Source organism: Somniosus microcephalus, chromosome 17, assembly GCF_052327205.1.
Source record: "Somniosus microcephalus isolate GS21.2 chromosome 17, FLI_Smic_1.0, whole genome shotgun sequence".
NCBI classification, from domain to species: domain Eukaryota; kingdom Metazoa; phylum Chordata; class Chondrichthyes; order Squaliformes; family Somniosidae; genus Somniosus; species Somniosus microcephalus.
In genome coordinates this window covers 64,916,868-64,939,033 of record NC_141003.1, presented here as the reverse complement: position 1 = coordinate 64,939,033, position 22,166 = coordinate 64,916,868, and the positions used below count along the sequence as shown (strand labels likewise).

At 50.6% G+C, this 22,166-nt stretch overlaps 1 protein-coding gene across 1 annotated transcript in view; it reads right to left on the bottom strand.

Annotated features, from left to right (window-relative positions):
- The window catches only part of shank3a (SH3 and multiple ankyrin repeat domains 3a), a 1,542,118-nt gene that overhangs the window by 872,701 nt on the left and 647,251 nt on the right, over positions 1 to 22,166 (bottom strand). The window contains exon 10 of the mRNA XM_086010558.1: positions 6,999 to 7,065. Within this exon, the coding sequence (XP_085866684.1) occupies positions 6,999 to 7,065 (67 nt within the window). The remainder of the gene's footprint in view (positions 1 to 6,998; positions 7,066 to 22,166) is intronic.

Below are 22,166 nucleotides of genomic sequence, written 5' to 3'. Positions count from 1 at the left end.
GGAGATCACATGGTTTTGGGTGGGGTGGGGGGTGTGTGTATTGTGATGCACAATAAGTGTGGGACAAGCTGGATGGACCACAGGGTCATTTCCTGTTCATCTTTGTTCGTATGCTCGGAAACGGGTAGAGTCCATGACAGGGGAGAATGTACAAGGGCTGCAAAAGGAGATTCAATGGGTGGGTAGAGTCCATAATAGGGTAGAGTCTACATGGGCTGTGGAAGGAGATTAAATAGGTGGTTGGCTCCAAGATAGGGTACAATGTATATGGCCTCTGGAAGGGGATTAAGTGAATGGGTATGATGGTGTTGCGAGTGTACAGTGGTTGCGGAAGGAGTTAAAAGGGTGGGTAGAGTCTGATAGGGCAGAGTGCAAATGGGCTGTGGAAGGAATGTTTTTGATGGGTGAGTTTTAAAAAAATGTACTTATCAAATGAGTTTGTGACAGATACTCGGGCCACAATTAGTGCTGGATGGGCTGGAATTGAGGGAACTTTACTCTGCATCTAACCTGTGCTGCACCTGCCCTAGGATTATTTCATGAGACAGCGTAGAGTGAGATTTACTCTGTATCTAATCATAGAATCCCTTAACATCAACATCCTGGGGGTCACCATTGACCAGAAACTTAACTGGACCAGCCACATAAATACTGTGGCTACAAGAGCAGGTCAGAGTCTGGGTATTCTGCAGCGAGTGACTCACCTCCTGACTTCCCAAAGCCTTTCCACCATTTACAAGGCACAAATCAGGAGAGTGATGGAATACTCTCCACTTGCCTGGATGAATGCAGCTCCAACAACACTCAAGAACCTCGACACCATCCAGGGCAAAGCAGCCCGCTTGTTTGGCACCCCATCCATCACCTTAAACATTCACTCCCTCCACCACCGGCGTACCGTGTCTGCAGTGTGTACCACCTACAAGATGCACTGTAGCAACTCGACAAGGCTTCTTTGACAGCATCTCCCAAACCCGTGACCTCTACCACCTAGATGGACAGTGCAGCAGGCGCATGGGAACACCACCACCTCCAAGTCACACACCATCCTGACTTGGAAATATATCGCCGTTCCTTGATCATCACTGGTTCAAAATCCTGGAACTCCCTACCTAACAGCACTGTGGGAGTACCTTCACCACACAGACTGCAGCGGTTCAAGAAGGCAGCTCACCACCACCTCCTCAATGGCAATTAGGGTTGAGCAATAATTACTGGCCTTGCCAGTGATGCCAACATCCCGTGAAAGAATTGAAAAAATATCTGTGCTGTACCTGCCCTGGGATTATTTGATGGGACAGTGCAGAGTGAGCTTTACTCTGTATCTAATCCATGCTGTACCTGTTTGATGCTGGCACTGGGTGACATAATGTTGGAGGTTGTTTGAATTGCCAGTACAAATCTCTCACTTTGAAGAGCGCAACACAGACATATTTTAAAGGAACCCTGCCCTACCCCATCACCGTGTAATCTAATTAACAATGAAGTGCCCTGTCACTTTGTTGAGCAGTAACTGTTGGTTAAATACGAATCATTCCATTAGAATGTTCTTGCCTCCAGGGACTCTAATTTAATCAACTCCCTCATTAATCTGATCTGTGTTGATTTTATTAATTAAAGCAAGCATACAAAATGTTAAAAGCTGGACATCATGATGGCTCCATGTTTGAAAGCACTGCTGGTGTGATACTGAGCCAAGCAGACGAGAAAGATTCCAGTACCTAACCTGCAGTTGCCGTGTGACTCACTGACTGACTACCTGACCTCTTAATAATGCGGTCCTGTTACTGTGTGACTGACCTCTCGATAGTATGGCCCTGTTACTGTGTGACTGATCCCTCAATAGTGCGGCCCTGTTACTGTGTGCCTGACTGACTTCTCAATAGTGCAGCCCTGTTACTGTGTGACTGACGGACTTCTCAATAGTGCAGCCCTGTTACTGTGTGACTGACTGACCCCTCAATAGTGCGGCCCTGTTACTGTGTGACTGACTGACCCCTCAATAGTGCGGCCCTGTTACTGTGTGCCTGACTGACTTCTCAACAGTGCAGCCCTGTTACTGTGTGACTGACTGACTTCTCAATAGTGCAGCCTTGTTACTGTGTGACTGACTGACCCCTCAATAGTGCGGCCCTGTTACTGTGTGCCTGACTGGCTTCTCAATAGTGCAGCCCTGTTACTGTGTGACTGACTGACTTCTCAATAGTGCAGCCCTGTTACTGTGTGATGTGCCTCAATAATTCCGAGACTCGAAGGTAGCAGAACAAAACAAGGCTTTTATTAACTTAGAACGAAACACGTAAGCGAGAGAGATGTCGTCCTTCTGGAGATTGGGGCTAGACTGAAGCTAGCTTACAAACGGGGCCAGGTATGGGCGGAGCCCTACACACAGCACATTCCAGCACATTCCAGTATACAATACAGCACATTCCAGTACACAATACAATGAGGTCTGGGGGAAGGGAAATGACACTGAAACCGATCTCAGTCACAGGCAGTGATGAATGGAAATATTTCATCACATTCACCCCTTCTATAGATTTAGTCTGTTCGGGGGTTTGATAGTCCTCTGCGACCGACGTGGCTGTTGCGGTGCCGCGGGTGTCGGCTGGGTGTCCCCGGTAGCCTCCTGGGTCTCTGCCAGGGGTGCCGCCAGGGTTGTTGAAGGGGTAGTTGGTGGGGGTGCCGTTGGTCGGTGTTCTTCCGGGGGTGATGAAAGAGTAGTGGGTGGGTAAGAGTTGCTGTGATCGTCGTTGCCGCTATTGCCGTGGTTGTTGTCGATGCCGGCTGGGGCGACGTCTTTTATGGACACGGTGTCCTCCCTTCCGTCGGCGTGCCGGACATATGCGTATTGGGGGTTGGCGTGGAGTAGGTGTACTGGCTCCACGAGAGGGTCCGTCTTGTGGCCCCTCACATGCCTTCGCACGAGTACCGGACCTGGGGTGGAGAGCCATGACGGCATGGATACGCCTGAGGTGGATTTCCGGGGAAAGACAAACATTCGTTCATGAGGCGTGGTATTAGTGGCCGTACACAATAGCGACCGTATCGAATGGAGCACATCCGAGAGGACTTCCTGCCAGCGGGAGATAGGGAGGCCCTTGGTCCTTAGAGCTAGAGTGACTGCTTTCCATACTGTCCCGTTCTCTCGCTCCACTTGGCCGTTACCCCGGGGGTTGTAGCTGGTGGTACGGCTCGTGGCGATCCCCCTGGACAGCATGTACTGGCGTAGCTCTTCACTCATGAAGGACGCCCCCCTATCCGTATGGATGTAGCTCGGCATACCGAACAGGCAGAACAGGCTGTTGAGGCATTTAATGACCATGGCGCTGGTCATGTCTGGGCAGGGGAAGGCGAATGGGAACCGGGAGTATTCGTCCACAATGTTCAGGAAGTAAACATTGCGGTCGACAGACGGGAGGGGGCCCTTGAAATCTAAGCTGAGCCACTCAAAGGGCCGTGTAGCTTTGATTAAGTGGGCTCTATCTGGGCGGTAGAACCGAGGCTTGCACTCAGCGCAAGTGCGGCAGTTCCTGGTCAGGGACCGAACTTCCTCAATCGAGTAGGGTAAGTTACGGGACTTTATGAAGTGGAACAGCCGCGTGACCCCTGGGTGGCAGAGGTCGTTGTGGAGGGTCTGTAGCCGATCCCCGGTGGCGCTGGCACACATCCCTCGTGAGAGGGCGTCAGGGGATTCGTTAAGGGCCCCTGGCCGGTAAATGATGTCGTACTCGAAGGTGGAGAGCTCGATCCGCCACCGAAGAATCTTATCATTTTTAATCTTCCCCCTCTGTTTATTATTGAACATAAACGCTACCGACCGCTGGTCGGTAAGTAGGGTGAAGCGTTTGCCGGCTAGGTAGTGGCGCCAGTGGCACACTGCCTCCATGATGGCTTGGGCCTCCTTTTCCACGGAGGAGTGTCTGATCTCGGGCCCTTGGAGGGTCCTCGAGAAGAAAGCTACGGGCCGCCCCGCCTGGTTGAGGGTGGCCGCCAAGGCGAAGTCAGACGCATCACTTTCCACTTGAAATGGAGTGTTCTCGTCCACTGCCTGTAGCGTGGCCCGCTCAATATCCTGCTTCATGCTTTTGAAGGCGGCGTGGGCCTCAGCAGAGAGCGGGAAAGAGGATGCTTTCAAGAGGGGGCGGGCTTTGTCGGAGTAGTTGGGGACCCATTGGGAATAATAAGAAAATAACCCCAGGCATCTTTTCAGGGCTTTGGGAGTGTTGGGCAGGGGCAGCTCCCGTAGGGGGCGCAATCGGTCGGGGTCTGGTCCGATTTCCCCATTCTCCACCACGCTGCCTAGTATGCAGAGGCGCGTGGTGTTGTAAACGCACTTGTCCTCGTTGTAGGTGAGGTTGAGTTTTTGTGCGGTTTTCAGGAACCTCTCGAGGTTCGAGTCGTGATCCTGCTGGTTGTGACCGCAGATGGTGACGTTGTCGAGGTAGGGGAAGGTTGCCTGCAAGTGGTGGTCATCGACCATGCGGTCCATCTCCCTCTGGAAGACCGAGACCCCATTCGTCACCCCAAAGGGGACTCTGAGGAATTGGTAGAGGCGTCCGTTCGACTCGAAGGCGGTGTACGGGCGGTCCTCTGGTCTGATAGGGAGCTGGTGGTACGCTGACTTGAGGTCGATGGTGGAGAACACCCGGTATTGGGCGATTTGGTTCACCATTTCTGATATGCGGGGTAGCGGGTAGGCGTCTAGTAGGGTGTACCTGTTGATCGTTTGACTATAGTCGATCACCATCCGTTTCTTCTCACTACCCCTTACCACTACCACTTGGGCGCGCCACGGGCTGTTGCTGCGTTCAATAATGCGCTCTTTCAGGAGCCTGTCTACCTCGGTTGCGATAAACCGCCTGTCCTCCCAGCTGTACCTCCTGCTTTTGGTCGCTATTGGCCGGCAGTTAGGGGTAAGGTTCGCGAATAGCGAAGGCGGCTTTACCTTCAGGGTAGCCAGACCGCACACTGTGAGGGGCGGCTGGGACCCACCGTACTTGAGCGTGATGCTTTGGTGGTTGCACTGGAAATCCAGGCCCAAGATCACGCTCGCACATAGGTTCTTCATGATTAATACTTTAAAATTATCATATACAGTTCCGTTAACGCACAATTGTACCGTGCAGTAACCCAGATTGGTCGATGTCTGGGTTTTGTCAGCCATAGAGATGGTACCCTGAGTCGGGACCACCTTTAGGGAGAGTTGTTGTGCCAGTTCTGGGTGGATAAAGCTCTCCGTGCTTCCACTGTCAATTAAGCATTTAACCCGGCACCCGTTTACCTCGATGCCCACCATTGATCTGGATAGCGGGTGCGGCCTGGTCTGGTCCACTGTGACCGATGCCACTGTAGGGCCCTGATCGATACAAGATGGCGTCCACGCTGTCTGCTCACAAGATGGCGGACCCCACGAGGTCGGGCAAGATGGCGTCCAAGATGGCCGCTCCCACGGCGCACACGTGGCGGTGGCGGGTTTTCCGGCGGGGTTCCCTCTGCACACCTTCCCGAAGTGCCCCTTCTTACCGCACTTAAAGCAGGTGGTGCCTTTCGCCGGGCACAGGTTTCTGGTGTGCTTTGGCTGCCCGCAGAAGTAGCAGTTGGGTCCCTGACGCATCGCGGCTGACGTAGGGCTTCTGGGGGGAGAGCGGGGCCCAGCCGGTGTCGGGCTGTCGGGCGGGGAAGATGCCTTCCAAGATGGCGGCGCCCTCGGTGCACACGTGGCGGCGTGGACGGCGCGGGCTGAAGAGTAGGCGTCCGAATTTCTCTGGGCCACATCCAGGGATCGCGCGGTGTCCGCAGCCTGTTTCAGGTCCAACCCCGTTTTTTCCAGCAGTCTTTGCCGGATGTAAGTGGAGCTGAGGCCTGTGATGAAGGCATCACGAACAAGCTCGTCAGTGTACACCGCGGCTTTTACATCTCGGCACTTGCAGTCTTTGCCAAGCATTTTCAGGGTGCTTAGGAACTCCTCCACCGATTCCCCAGGTCGCTGTGCGCGGGTGGCGAGCAAGTGCCTAGCATACACCTCATTCGTAGGCTGCTGGTAATGCGCCTTTAAGATGTCGCAGGCGGCCAGGTACGTCTCGGCGTCTTGGATGAGGGGGTAAACCCGGTGGCTTACCCAATTCCGCAGAATTCCGAGTCTCATCCTTGCAGCGTCCGTAGCGTCTTTGACGGCTGCGGAATTGTCCAGGAAGAATTCCATACACTCAAACCAGTGTCCGAAGCGTGCTGATGCGTCCGGAGCATGTTGATCCAAATCCAAACGTTCGGGTTTCAGGAGTTGATCCATAGTGTTGAAAAAATAAGTTAATAAAATTGATGTGCCTCAATAATTCCGAGACTCGAAGGTAGCAGAACAAAACAAGGCTTTTATTAACTTAGAACGAAACACGTAAGCGAGAGAGATGTCGTCCTTCTGGAGATTGGGGCTAGACTGAAGCTAGCTTACAAACGGGGCCAGGTATGGGCGGAGCCCTACACACAGCACATTCCAGCACATTCCAGTATACAATACAGCACATTCCAGTACACAATACAATGAGGTCTGGGGGAAGGGAAATGACACTGAAACCGATCTCAGTCACAGGCAGTGATGAATGGAAATATTTCATCACACTGTGTGACTGACTGACTTCTCAATAGTGCAGCCTTGTTACTGTGTGACTGACTGACCCCTCAACAGTGCGACCGTGTTACTGTGTGACTGACTGACCCCTCAATAGTGCGGCTCTGTTACTGTGTGCCTGACTGATCTCTCGATAGTGCGACCATGTTACTGTGTGCCTGAGTGACCTCTCGATAGTACGGCCCTGTTACTGTGTGCCTGGCTGACTGATCCCTCATTCTGTATTTGTCTCCAGCATTCTGTGATTGATTTGTGTGGGGTTCTCTATGATGTCATGACTCTCTCTTTAAAAATGGTCCTGATGGCGAGACTCCCACCCCTTTTAAATTCAGTTCTTACTTAAATTTGTGGAATTAAGACTCAAACTTACCAACATCGGCTTCCTTGTGCTTCTTGATAATTTCGGCCAGTTCAAAGTTCCCGGCTATAATGGCAACCTGAAGCAAAGAGAGGACACAGCAATCGTTACTTAATGACCCCTCGTTCCATTTGATAATAACAAGTCTTGTTTCTTGTTGGCTCAGCACCACTCCACTTGTACATGAGTCAGGAATCCATCGCTTTTCTTTTTGAACCTTCAAGCAGGCTTTAATTTTGGAGTGCGGGCAAATCAGTGGTTGACTCGCTGGCTGGACACCATGTAGGCCATTGTACTGACGACTGGGAGACCAGAAGTAAATAAACATAAGATAGTCACTAATAAATCCAATCGGGATTTCAGAAGGAACTTCTTTACCCAGAGAGAGGTTAGAATGTGGAACTTGCTACCACATGGAGTAGTTGAGGCGAATATTATAGGTGCATTTAAGGGAAAACACATGAGGGAGGAAGCAATAGAAGGATATATTGATGGAGTTGGATGAAGAAGAGCGGGAGGAGGCTCGTGTGGAGCATAGACACTGGCACAGGCCTGTAGGGCCGAATGACCTGTTTCTGTGCTGTAAATACTATGTAATACTTTGCAATATTTCGTAAAATATATTGGAAATAAATCTGACCCATTCACACTAAGCACTTCAATTGTGAATTGGGTGACCGCTTTGCGGAACACCTCCATTCAGTCCATAAGGGTGACCCCGAGCTTCCGGTCGCCTGTCATTTTAATTCACCGCTCCATTCCCACTCGGACCTCACCGTCCTTGTTCTCGTGCATTGTTCCACGGAAGCTCAACATAAACTCGAGGAACAGCACCTCATCTTCCGATTAGGCACTTTACAGCCTTCCGGACTCAATATCGAGTTCAACAATTTCAGATCATAACCTCGGCCCCTATTACATTTTTACTTATATTTTTTATCCACCCCTTTGTTTTGGTTTTTCCCTCCCCCCTCCCCCTTTCCTTTTTTCTCTCTCCCACATGGCAGCTGTCTCTCATTCTGCCAGAACATTTCACACCTAATCTGAGCCGTCTTTTGTCTCCACTAGTCCTATCACCATCTCGTCTCGTTTTGAATACCTCTTAATGTCTCTTCACTTCTTTTGTTCTCTCGCAGCCCTGCCTTTCGATCTATTTCAGTTCCTTTCCAGTTTTGAAAAAGGGTTAGACCCGAAACGTCGACTCTAATTTCTCTCCACGGATGTTGCCTGGCCTGCTGAGTTTTTCCAGCATTTTCTGTTGTTATTTCGGATTTCCAGCATCTGCAGTATTTTGCTAACGTGATAAGGCAATTATTTTTGGAAAATCGGTTGATCTGCAGTTTACCCAGTCAGGACATTATTGTACCCCTGGAACAAAACCTGGTGATTCTCATCAGAGTGTTAGGCAAGTATTAATGGCATCAGGTGATAAGGATTTGAGAGGAAAAAAACAAATTGTCTTAAAGTTACATAAACAATTTGCCCACCCTACTTGTCAACGTTTAAAACTTCTGTTAAAAGATGCAGGTGCAGTTGATGAGGAGTATATGAGCATTATAGAAGAGATTAGTGAGAACTGTGAAATCTGTAAAAAGTATAGAAGGACGTCCCCACATCCTATTCTAAGTATTCCATTGGCATGTGACTTTAATGAGGTAGTTGCCATGGATTTAAAGGTATGGGACAAAGATCCTGGGCTTTATAAATAGAGGCATAGAGTACAAAAGCAAGGAAGTTATGATGAACCTTTATAAAACACTGGTTCAGCCTCAACTGGAGTATTGAGTCCAATGCTGGGCACCGCACTTTAGGAAGGATGTGAAGGCCTTCGAGAGGGTGCAGAAAAGATTTACAAGAATGGTTCCAGGGATGAGGGACTTCATTATGTGGATAGACTGGAGAAGCTGGGGTTGTTCTCCCGAGAGTAGAGAATGTTGAGAGATTTGATAGAGGTATTCAAAATCATGAGGGGTCTAGACAAAGTAGATAGAGAGAAACTGTTCCCATTGGTGGAAAGGTCGAGAACCAGAAGACACAGATTTAAGGCGATTTGCAAAAGAACCAAAGGCAACATGAGGAAAAACTTTTTTACACAGCGAGTGGTTAGGATCTGGAATTCACTGCCTGAAAGGGTGGTGGAGGCAGATCAATCGTTGCTTTCAAAAGGGAATTGGATACTTATCTGAAGGAAAAAAACTTGCAAGGCTGCGAGGAAAGGGCGGGGGAGTGGGACTAGCTGAAGTGCTCTTGCAGAGAGCCGGCACGGGCTTGACGGGCTGAATGGCCTCCTTCTGTGTTGCAACCATTCTATGTTTCTATGAAAAAATTGATAATGACTGGACTTGGGACACCAGCAAAGTTTTTGACTGATAATGGAGGTGAATTCACTAATGAGGAGTTCAGAGATATGTGTAAGAATATGAATATCATTGTCATAAATATAGCAGCTGAGAGCCCTTTAAGCAATGATCTTTGTGAAAGGAATCATACTGTGATTGATGACATGGTGCGTAAAATTTTGGTTGATCGACCAGAGTGTAAATTGTTAACTCCCCTAGCATGGGCAGTTCACGCACAGAATTCTCTTCAGATGGTTGGAGGATATAGTCCTTATCAACTAGTCAATGGGAGCAATTACCTTCTGTTCTTTGTGATAATCCTCCTGCTCTGGAAGGTACTACAATTAGTGCCATTTTTTCTGAGCATTTAAATGCTTTGCACGCAGGGAGACAGGCTTTTACCAAGGCTGAGGTATCAGAAAATTCGTAGAGCACTGAGGCATCGTATTAGACCATCTGAGATAGAGTTCAATTCAAGGGATTTGGTACACTATAAAAGAGAGGGTCATAGGTCGTGATAATAAGACTGTGGGGGAGAAATTCAGTATCGCCTCGTTTGGGTGCAATTATCGGCCGGGCGCAAAGTTTAGCGTCTGGCGCTAATTATCGCCTCCGACTGCAAACTTGGCTTTTATCGCCCCTGGAGGTGATTGGAGCGCTAAATCAAGCTCTACACACCTGTCTTAAGGCACAAAGGCCGAGGAGCGAGGCGCTAACTCAGAGCGCAAGCGAAGCTTAGGTGATGTCAGTTAGCATGGTGCCCAGGACCCATACACAAAGTCGCATAAAGTTCAACAGCCTCACTCGGGTTGTCAGGGTGAGTGGCTGTTTTTCAATACCTCTCCATCCTTCCATCTCAACCTCACTCTATGGCCAGAGGGTCTTAAAACCCCAATGACCAACATTCATCCAAGACCTATGGCCATCTCATAAAACACACATGCACATTCCACACCTTGCATATATTAAGGGCTATTCAACTATGGGAGGCACATCAGGCAAGCACATGGCTGCATACATTAAGGGTTATTCAACTATGGAAGGCACATCAGGCAAGACCATGGCTGCATATTTACTCACATGCCATCCTTTTTCTTGCAGGCCAAGCTACCTCACAACAGGAGTCAGCAGCAATGGACGGGTGGAGGACCGCCTCAGCTGCAACCCCTCAGCGATCTTGAGGCGCGCGTCCACAGGATTGTGGCAAGCCAGGTGATCAGTCCCGTCGCCCCTGGAGAGGCCGACCCCGTTCAGGACAGCAATGGTAAGGTCATCAGCTTTCTCACCTCTCTCATTCCACTTGTCCCTCACAACACCAGCCTTTTACGCTTTCAATCCAACTTACTAAATCGCATCACTCCTACCTGCCTTACTGCCCCCCTGTCCTCACGCTAAAGCCACTCTTGTACCTCCCTGCTTTCAGATGGTGATTCACCAGCTGAGGAGACAGGCCCTCAAGCAGCCAGTGGGAGCAAAGCCGCAGGCGAGGAGGAAGAGGAAGCCGGAGCCTCAGCGCCAGCGTCTCCCGAGGAAGCCCATGCCCACACTGGGACCACGTCTTCCCTGGAGGGGAGCAGGGGGGAAGGGTCTGATGAGGGTGAAGCTCCGGGACCCAGTGGTCTGCAACATCGCGATGGGGATAAGGAAGCTCGGGGGCCTTCTACCTGGAGGGAGAGTAGGCCAGCGAGTCCTGCTGCACTGGCGCAGAGGAGGAGCGCCTCATCGCTGAAATGAACACCCAGGTGGCGGACATGCACACTCAGCTCATGGGTGCAGTGGGAAGGGTGCCCGAAAGCATTGATGCACTGGCAAGGAGTGTGGAGCACTACGCTGCAGCACAGGCGGACGTCACACAAATGCTTAGGGCTGCAATTCAGTCACTGGCTACCGTGATCCAATCTCAGACTGCTCTCGTGCCACGCAAGCACTGACTGCTGCCATCGTCATTGGTTTGGACACATTGCCCCGGGGCTCTCATGGCGCCGCAGCAGGCCAGCAATTTGTGCTCCAGCAGATTGCTCCGGATGCTGAGGTGCTGCCCCGTGGGAGTGCCAGCATGTCGGTCGAGCAGGGAGGTGCTGTCCTCTCTCAAGATGACAGCATTCCTGCTGCCACCACTGTCACTTCCTCATTGCACTTGCTACCGCCTGTGGCCCAGACTGCTGCCGTCCATGCAGAGTTGATGCAGTCTGCAGCCGGGCCCTCCAGGCCCAGAGCTGGTCGAGGGCATCCTTCAGGGGCATCTGTAGTCTCAGGATCTGACATTCAGCAGCCTTCCACCAGCCTTGCTGCAGCCACTGGGGCCCCATTACGAGGGAGCAGTAGGGTGGGAAGGGGGCAAGTGGGCAAGGGAAGGAGATCACCCTTGAAGGACAAAAAGTAGGAGCTCTCAGGATATGTTGGGAATGTTTGTATTAAAGGCCGAGGTTCGTCTGATAACTTTTGTTTAATGTTTTGGCCATTATCTCCAGGTTGTGAGAACCAGTTATGTTAATTAATGATTTTTTGTGTTTGTTTCTATTAGTTTTTCATGAATAAATGACACACACAGAGTTTGTAAAATAAAAAAGTTGTTGTATTCAAAATGTACATGTTTGGCCTTTGGAATCATTGTTGTCTTGGCAGGCTATGGGGTTGCGGGTTGCTTTCCATCATGTTGTTCTCCATACCAGAAGCCATTTCCTGAGTAGGGGCCTAGAAGCGGCTTGTTATCAGTCTTTCATGGACGGCCCTTGCAGTTTCAACATTGTGGGCCTCCCTCCCGCCTTGGTGCTGCTGCTGATCATCCTCTTCCTCTTCCTCCTCCTCTTCCTCTTCCTCCTTCTCCGGCGGTGCACCAAGGCCTGGTGAAATTGGCTGGGTCCTGAGGATTGCAAGGTTATGAAGAATGCAGCAAACAACTATGAAGAGGGAGACTCGCTCAGGCGAGTACTGCAGGGTTCCTCCTGAGTGGTCCAGACAGTGGAACCATTGCTTGAGCACGCCGATCATCTGCTCAATGGTGTTCCTGGTGGCGAGATAGCTCTCATTGTACCGCAGCTCAGCAGGGGTGTTGGGGTTATGGAGCAGTGCCATCAGCCAGGTGCAGAGTGGATAACCCTTGTCCCCAAGGAGCCAACCACTGGGAAAGCTCTGGCACACCAGTCTGGCGCAGGATGAAAGCATCGTGGCTGATGCCAGGACAGCGGGCATTGACAGCGAGTATTGTTGTGTATGTACCTTTAAGGGAATAACTGGTCTCAGACTGCAGTACCGGCAGTGACCACCCCTGTATAAAAGGCACTAGCAGCCTGCTGTAGTTTCAGTTTCCAGGTTGTCTCCATTCAGTAAAGACTTGTTATAATCAACTCCTGCCGTCCGTGTCTCAATTATACACGGACATAATATTGGCGACGAGCAGATACGAACTTACCTACAGTCTGAACCACCTCATGGGATCCATCCCTGAAGCGAAGTGAGCAGAGGTCGAGACCAGAAAGAAAGAAACAGTTGAAACGGGCGTCGACCGTGGGCATCCGCCTCTGAGTCAGCGGAGTTGAAGATTTGCAGGAGAGGCTGTCGAGAGTGGGGCTTGGTTCCTGTCAACGGTGCTTCAGCTAATCGGGCTGGTGGCAGGTAGTACACTGATCCTTCCTGGGCTGCGGCGGTCTAGAACTCGAGCGGGTGGCTTGCAACGGGGCCGAGCAGCGTTGTCGGGAAGAGGAGAGAGAGAGAGGGTGGAGCACACAGGGCGCGGCTGGTGCTACGAAGCCGGGCAGCGTACAGACCCAAGAAGAGGGAGGCAAGAGTCCCGCAGGGTTGTTCCGACGACGGGAAAATAATAAAATAAAAAAAATTAAACGCGCAGAAAGCCGTGAGGAGCTGCAGTTTACAACGGAAACCGTGGAAAGCAGCGCTAGCAACAGCGGGGAAGAAGGCAAAGCGCGGGAGGCGCCATCTTAATCCAGCGGGGAAGAAGGCAAAGCGCGGGAGGCGCCATTTTGTTAAATCGGGGAAGAAGGCAAAGCGCGGGAGGCGCCATTTTAGATTTCCAAGATGCCGAAGACTGGTTATATCACTGCCTTTGATAATGCAATAGAAGACTGGACCATGTATGTGGAAAGAGTCGAGGTATATTGCGAGGCAAACGAAATAGCCGATGAGAAAAAGGCATCAGTACTGCTAAACTTAATGGGCGCAAGAACGTACGGCCTATTGCGGGAGCTGATTACTCCAGCCAAACCGAAGGCAAAGGCCGAGAAATTCAGTTGGTTGTGCCAGCAGTTAGCGCCTTAAGAGAAGTGAATTTCGGGTGCTATGCGTGTAGCGCCCGGGCGCAGTGCAGTTTGCGCCTCGCCCCAAATTAAGTTGACCCTTAGCGCCGGCGCAAAGTTTAGCGCCCGCCCGGCTGCGCGCGCAGAAAATGACGTCACATCCACGTGCAACGCCCTTTGCGCGCCCCGATTCCAAACTTCAGTCGGACCGCCCCATTGTGCGGCTGGCGTCCAGAGCGTTTGTAAAATGGAACGCAACACAGCCGACGCGGGCCCCGGGGAGCGCAAATTAAAGGGCACTCCTCTAAAAGGCACTCTGCATGTGTTGTGTGGAAGGGTCCAGTGTGTTGTTGTGAAAGGTGTATTTGTGGCCTCCTCCTCCTCCTCCTCCTCCTCCTCCCCCCTCCCAGACTCGGCCTGTGAAAAAAACACATGCACCCTTCCCCTTTAAGAGCTCACTGGCACCAGAGTGTCTGCCGTCAATCACCAGCTCCCCGCACCTGCGCTGCGCCCGAGCTCGGGGGTTGCGCTCCGGCCTGACGGCTTAGCGCCTGAAGATAGTCGTGCAACGCCTGTTTTAGCGCTCCAGCAACCTCTTAGGGCGAAGCGACTGAATTTCCGCGAAGGGGGCGCAACTTTGGGGCGGGCGCTAACGTCGGGCAGGCGCTAACGTTAGCGCCCCAAAACTGGCTATACTGAATTTCTAGGCCACTGAGTTTTAACGAAATTGTTGCTATCCTACAGGAACACCTAAACCCTGCACCGCTGCTGATAGCAGAAAAATTTAAATTCCACAGGAGAACTCAGCATAAAGATGAGAGCAATGCTGATTACCTTACAGAACTACGCAAGCTATCAAGGGACTGCCAGTTCGGAGCAGGACTGGCAGATACCCTACGGGACAAATTTGTCTGTGCACTCCTGAGTGAAGGAACCCAGAAGAAGTTACTCTCAGAGAAAGAGCTGACGCTAGTTAAGGCTTTCAGCGTGGCAGTATTGTACGAAGCAGCAGCCAGGGGAGCTGTGAAAATACAACAAAAGCCACAGGAATACGGCACCCACGAAATGACACGGGGATTTGCAAAATGTTATCGCTGCGGTAGAACAACCCATGACCAGAAGGACTGCTGGTCCAAGGACAAAATATGCAGGCAATGCGGAAAGATGGGACACATTGCACGAGTTTGCAGGTCTGGGAAGAAGACCAACGACAACAAAAAGGCTACTAAGGAACCGTACAAGAAAGTACAAAAGATGACGGACAGTAGTTCCGAAGACCAGATGAGCGATAGTGAATCCGGGAACAAGAGACTAAGCTGTCTCAAACTTCACAATGTAATCGCAAAAGAGGATCACCAAACCATTTGGGTCACCCTCACGATAGCAGGGTCCCAAGTCAAAATGGAATTGGATACAGGATCGGCTCTAACCGTCATGAATCGACGAGACTACGAGCGGCTATTCTCACACATACCCTTGAGAGAGACATCCATCGTCTTGAGGACGTATACGGGGCAAAAAGTATACCCCAGAGGAAAAATAAGGGTGCCTGTCGAATACAACGGCAAGAAAATACGGAAATTGTATCTCTACATACTGCAAGATGGTGGACCACCGTTATTGGGACGTGAATGGATCAGAAAGATAAGCTTAGACTGGCACTCCATTCAGGCAATGACGGTGGCGGGTAAAAAGGATGACGACGTCACTCCTGGACGATTGTCAACAATCTTAGCTAACGCCAAAGAGGTATTTCAACAAGAACTGGGCACTCTTAAAGGCGTAACCGCCTCGATAAAAATAGAAGAGAACGCAATTCCCAAGTTTTTCAAAGCAAGACCGATACCATATGCAATTCGCCCAGCCGTCGAGGCAGAGCTGGAGAATCTGGAGAATGCAGGCGTGTTATCTAAGGTAGACTGGAGCGAGTGGGCGACACCCATTGTTCCTGTCATGAAGAAAACGTTAAACAATAAGCCTGAGGAGCCAAGGAAGGTTCGCATCTGTGGGGACTTCAAGGTGACGGTGAACCCAGTCCTTCACACAGTACAATATCCTCTTCCAAGGATAGAAGATATCTTCGCCTCACTATCTGGAGGGAAGCGTTTTACAAAAATTGACCTAGCACAAGCATATTTGCAGATGGAGGTTGAAGAATCCTCTAGGAAGTATCTCACGATAAACACTCACAAAGGTCTTTAACAGTATCATCGACTGGTATTCGGAGTAGCATCAGCTCCGGCGATATGGCAAAGAGCGATGGAACAAGTCCTGCGAGGGATTCCGGGGACTCAGTGTTACTTGGACAACATCCTAGTGACAGGTGAAGATGACAGTGAACACCTTGCCAACCTAGAACAGGTGCTCACTAGACTACGTGAACATGGGCTACGAGCCAATCGCCCCAAGTGCGAGTTTTTTAAGAAACAGATATCGTATTGTGGCCACGTGATTGATGAAGAGGGGTTGCATAAGTCCCCTGACAAAATTGAAGCGGTAGTTAAGGCTCCAGCGCCTGAAAATGTGTCGCAACTGAGGTCATTCCTCGGATTGGTGAATTACTACCATAAGTTTTTACCGAATTTGTCCACAATTCTGCACCCACTGAACGCCCTACTACGAACGGGAGTAGCGTGGAAATGGAGCAATGAATGTAAGCGGGCCTTTCAGAAGAGTAAGGACTTAATCACTTCAAGAGAAGTATTGGCTCACTACAACCCATCACTACCAATAAGACTGGCGTGTGATGCGTCTCCCTACGGCATTGGGGCGGTACTGTCACATAAATTCCGTGATGGTTTAGAGAGGCCGATAGCTTTTGCGTCACGCGCGTTAACTTCAGCCGAGCGTAACTACGCCCAGATTGACAGAGAGGCCCTCAGCCTGGTGTGGGGGGTGAAGAAGTTCAATCACTACCTGCACGGTCAAAAATTTACTCTACTAACTGATCATCAACCTCTTGTCTCCATTTTCAACCCTCAGAAGGGCGTGCCGATAATGACAGCACAATGGCTACAGAGGTGGTCCCTTTTCCTAGGGGCACACCAATATGACATCGAGTACAAAGGAGCCAAACAGCATGGGAATGCTGATGGATTGTCGCGCCTACCGTTGCCGACGGTGGAAGAAGAACTTGCAGTGGATCCAGTGGAGATATTCCACTCGACCATAGTCGAATGTCTCCCTGTGACGAATGCAAACATAGAAAAGGAAACACGAAATGCCCCGACACTATCCTGGGTCTATGATTTAACGGTGAAGGGATGGCCAGCACATGGCGAACCACTGCTGCCAGCATTCTCGCCGAGAAGAGAACAGCTGTCAGTGTGCAGAGGAACCTTGATGTATGGATCCAGAGTAGTAATTCCACCCAAATTGAAGGATAGTGTACTCAATGAGCTTCATGAGGGTCATCTGGGAGGGGTAAAAATGAAGAACTTAGCCAGAGCGTTTGTGTGGTGGCCGGGAATCGATAGAGAAATTGAAGAGATGACCAAGAGCTGTACAGGATGCCAGAAGGTCCAAAACGCCCCACCACAAGCCCCTCTACATCCATGGGGGTGGCCCTCATCTCCATGGCAAAGGGTGCACATTGATTTTGCTGGTCCCTTCATGGACTCGATGTTTTTAATTGCAGTGGATGCACATTCAAAGTGGCCAGAGGTAATAAAAATGTCCTCAACCACCACAGAAAAAACTATCACAGTCTTACGAACCATATTCGCCAGGAATGGGCTGCCTGAACAGATTTGCTCTGACAATGGACCACAGTTTGTGTCTGAAGAGTTCCGGAGGTTCTTAAAGAACAATGGTGTTAAGCATTACACATCCGCCCCATATCATCCAGCCACTAATGGATTGGCCGAGAGGTTTGTTCAAACATTCAAGAAGGCTATCAAGGCAATGTGTAATGAAGATATACCCCTACAACACAAGGTGGACAACTTCTTGTTTGCCTACCGGAATGCGACACATGCGGTTACCAACCAAACTCCAGCCATGATGTTCTTCAATCGAAGACTACGATGCCGCTTGGATTTGGTTAAGCCAAACATCAGAAGAGATGTGGAGAACAGGCAGTTTCAGAATATGAATGAAAGGCCGACCAGGAGCAGTGTGAGACGCCATGCTGACCAGATTCTAGAGTCATTGGAAAACGTCAACTCCACACCACGATCTGATACACCTGGCGATGAAACCGAAGTACCAATTGCATCTACCGCAGAATCGGTGATATTGGAAGCAGACGAACCAAACAACGACATTGATCCCGACTCAACTTTACCAGAAGAACCTGATACCCCAAAGAGGCGTTATCCAGACAGAATCAGGAAGCCTCCTCAAAGACTGAACTTATAATTGCTTAACCTCGACTAATGTATCTAGCAACCGTAATTGTAATTGTAATTAGTTATCATTTAGTTGTTAAATGAATGTTATGTACTGTTTATCTAAAAGGGGAGGAATTCTTGTGTATGTACCTTTAAGGGAATAACTGGTCTCAGACTGCAGTACCGGCAGTGACCACCCCTGTATAAAAGGCACTAGCAGCCTGCTGCAGTTTCAGTTTCCAGGTTGTCTCCATTCAGTAAAGACTTGTTATAATCAACTCCTGCCGTCCGTGTCTCAATTATACACGGACATAATAAGTATCATAGAAACATAGAAGATAGGAGCAGGAGTAGGCCATTTGGCCCCTCGAGCCTGCTCTGCCATTCAATGAGATCATGGCTGATCATCCAAATTCAGTACCCTGTCCCTGCCTTCTCCCCATATCCCTTGATCCCTTTAGCCTTAAGAAATATATCCAATTCCTTCTTGAATACATTTAATGAATTGGCCTTCACTGACTTCTGTGGTAGAGAATTCCACAGGTTCACCACTCTCTGGGTGAAGAAATTCCTCCTCATCTCTGTCCTAAATGGCTTACCCCTTATCCTTAGATTGTAACCCCTGGTTCTGGACTCCCCCGCCATCGGGAACATCCTTCCTGCATCCAGTCTGTCCAGTCCTGTTAGAATTTTATAAGTTTCAATGAGATCCCCTCTCATTCTTCTAAACTCCAGCGAGTACAAGCCCAATCAACCCAATCTCTCCTCATATGTCATTCCTGCCATCCCAGGTATCAGTCTGGTGAATCTTCGCTGCACTCCCTCCATGGCAAGAACATCCTTCCTCAGATAAGGCGACCAAAACTGCACACAATATTCAAGGTGTGGTCTCACCAAGGCCCTGTACAACTGCAGCAAGACATCCTTGTTCTTGTACTCGAACCCTCTCGCTACGAAGGCCAACATACCATTTGCCTTCTTAACCGCCTGCTGCACCTGCATGCTTACCTTCAGCGACTGGTGCACAAGGACACCCAGGCCTCGTTGCACTTCCCCTTCTCCCAATCTATTGCTGTTCAGATAATAATTTGGCTTCCTGTTTTTGCCACCAAAGTGGATAACCTCGCATTTATGCACATTATACTGCATCTGCCATGCTTCTGCCCAATCACCCAACCTGTCCAAATCATACTGGAGTTTCTCGGCATCCTCTTCCACAGCACACACGCCCACCCAGCCTTGTGTCGTCTGCAAACTTGGCGATATTGGCCTAGAAATTCATTGTAGCCACTTTTGGGGCGGTAAAGTCGGGCGGCCGCTAAAGTTTGCGCCCGCCGCCAAATCGAGGCCACTTCTCCGATATTCATTAGCTTCGCCCTAAGAGTTTGCTCGAGCGCTAAAACTGGCGCTGCACGCCTCTCTTTAGGCGCTAAGCCGGCGGGCCGGGGCGCTAAACCGGAAGTTGGGCGCAGGGCAGGTGCGGCGAGCTGCTGATTGACGGCAGACACTCTGGCTCCGGTGAGCTCTTAAAGGGGGAGGGTGGATTTGTTTTTTTGAAAGGCCGACACTGGTGTATTTGTGGTTTTGGGGAGGGTTTCTCTCCATCAGTTTGTTATGTGTTCCCGGCACACCAGTCCTCCTCCTCCTCCTCCTCCTCCTCCTCCCCAGCCAGCCGTACCATTTCTAGTACAGGAGGGCCCTTTAATTTGCGCTCCCCGTGGCCCGCATCGGCTGTGTACCGTTCCACTTCACAGTGGTTAGGGCCGCCCGGCGCACAATGGGCCGGCGCGAGTGAAGTTCCGGTTCGGGGCGCACAAAGGGCGTTGCACGACGAAATGACGTCATGATCTGCGCGCGCAGCAGGGCGCGCGCTAAGACTTTGCGCCAGCGCTAAATGTGTACTGAAGTTGGGGCGAGGCGCAGATCGCGCTGCGCCCGGGCGCTAAGCGCCTAGCGCTCGAGGTCTACTCCTCCTAAGGCGCTAACGGCTGGTGCGCCCAACTGAATTTCTAGGCCATTACATCTAGTTCCCTCACCTAGATCATTTATATATATTGTGAATAGCTGGAGTCCTAGGACCGATCCCTGTGGTACCCCACTAGTCATTGCCTGCCACTCGGAAAAAGACCCGTTTATTCCAACTCTTTGCTTCCTGTCTGCCAACCAGTTCTTTATCCAAGTCAGTACCTTGCCCCCAATCCCATGTGCCTTAACTTTACATGCTAATCTCTTATGTGGGACCTTATCGAAAGCCTTCTGAAAGTCCAAATACACCACATCCACTGGTTCTCCCTTATCTATTCTACCAGTTACATCCTCAAAAAATTCTAGTAGATTAGTCAAGCATGATTTACCTTTTGTAAATCCATGTTGACTTTGTCCGATCCTGTCACTGTTTTCCAAGTGCTCTGCTATTACATCAGCTGTCTGTGGTCACACACCAACTGGACATTTAAGGAGAGGAACACCTTGCGGTTTTGGAAAACCTCTGTATTCTCAGGTGGTGACCACAATGCCACATGCGTGCAGTCAATGGCGCCCTGCACCATGGGGAAGCCCGCTCTCCTCGCAAAGCCCAATGCGCGTTCATGCTGTTTGGCCCGGGAAAGAGATGTACTGGCGTCTCCTTTTATAGAGGGCATTTGTCACCTCTTGGATACAGTAATGGACCGCGAACTGGGAGATATTGGCGATGTCTCCAGTACCTGCTTGAAAGGAGCCGATGGCACAAAAATTCAGAGCCACTGAGGCCTTCACTGCCACCGACAGAGACGTCCTGGTCCTCAGTTGAGGTTACAGATCTGGCTGCAGCAGGTGGTAGAGCTCAGTGACCACCTCCTTGCTGAAGCGCAGCCCGTGCAAACACTGCTCCTCAGACAAATGAATGTCGGAGAATTGTTCCCGGAATACCTGGGAGGGTAAGGTCTCCTGTGCAGAGGCCTGTTGGCCGTCCTCCCTCTGGCCATGATCGCCACTCTCTCTCTGAGTCTCTGATGCCTCCGATTCTGTAGGCACAGGACGACGCCCCGAATCAGTGCAGCTCCCATAGTCTCTTGACAATCGACGTAATGAAGGTCAAATTCAAAAGAACCTGCAAAGTGCTGCTCAGTAGCCAAAACTACTTCACACAGCGTTGATTCTCTGCAGAAGTCTCTCTCTCTCTCAGAATCTCTCTCTCTGTCAGAATGGGTGGTGCAAAAATGCGGCAAGCGGAAAGGAAGGGGACACCACTCAATATCCGGTCCGGGGCGCCACTGGGGCGTTGCACGCTCGACTGACGTCACGATCTGCGGGCGCAGGAGATCGGGGCGATAGAGTTTAGCGCTGCTACAAAAACTCTGGTCAATTTCGCGAGCGGCACGCCCTGGTGCTAGTTGCGTTGCGCCCCATTAGCGCCCTCTTAGGGTGCTAACGGGAGGCGCTGAGCAACCGAATTATTTCCCCTATATTTGTGAAACATGGCAATTAAACTGCCAAGGTTCATTCCTCACGTTTAATTGGAAATCATTTCAAAATCTCGGACTCTGTGCAGTTGATGGAAGAAAACGAGGCACCATGTACCTCAAATGTTCATGATTTTTTTGATGAGGGTCCTGAGGAACAGAATGAGGTAGATTAAGGGCAATTTATCTGCAGTAAGCTCCTCCTCCCCCACCTACATCAAATGTGGGAGGTGAGGTCCTGGATAGCGCCAATCCCGCTTGGCTTCAGGGAGCCTCATTTCTTCTCCTTCCGGCATAAAATTTACGTTCAGTTGGCGAGGGAGGATGACACGGAGGGTGGATTCATGATTATCCACCAGGGGACTCCCTACCATGTCTTCTGGATGTTGGATGATGTGCAGTGCCACGCCTGCAAGGAGGTGGGGCATGTATGTTAAAAGCTGCCCCGCATCCTAGGCCGCCAAAACAACTTAGGTGGCCAAGGCTGGCACCGCCACTGCCCCCCGCTAGTAACACCAAATGCGCGGTCGATGTCAGAGGCCAATGGCATCGTGGTCAATGTCGGAGGCCAATGTCATCACGGTCTCCGGCGGGGAGCGGGCAGAGCAGCTGCGCGGAAGGAAGGCATGGAGGAAAATTAAACACCTCCGGCCGAGTCCCCCGGAAAGCGTGTACGATCCTTATCCACGCTCATTTGGGATCCTGATCCCGTGCCAGCGAGCAATCCCATGCCCAAGCCCACGATTGTGCTCACCTCTGCAGAAAACTTGCATCCCGAGGTCGGGCTCGGGATTGGGAGCCACAAACAGAAGGA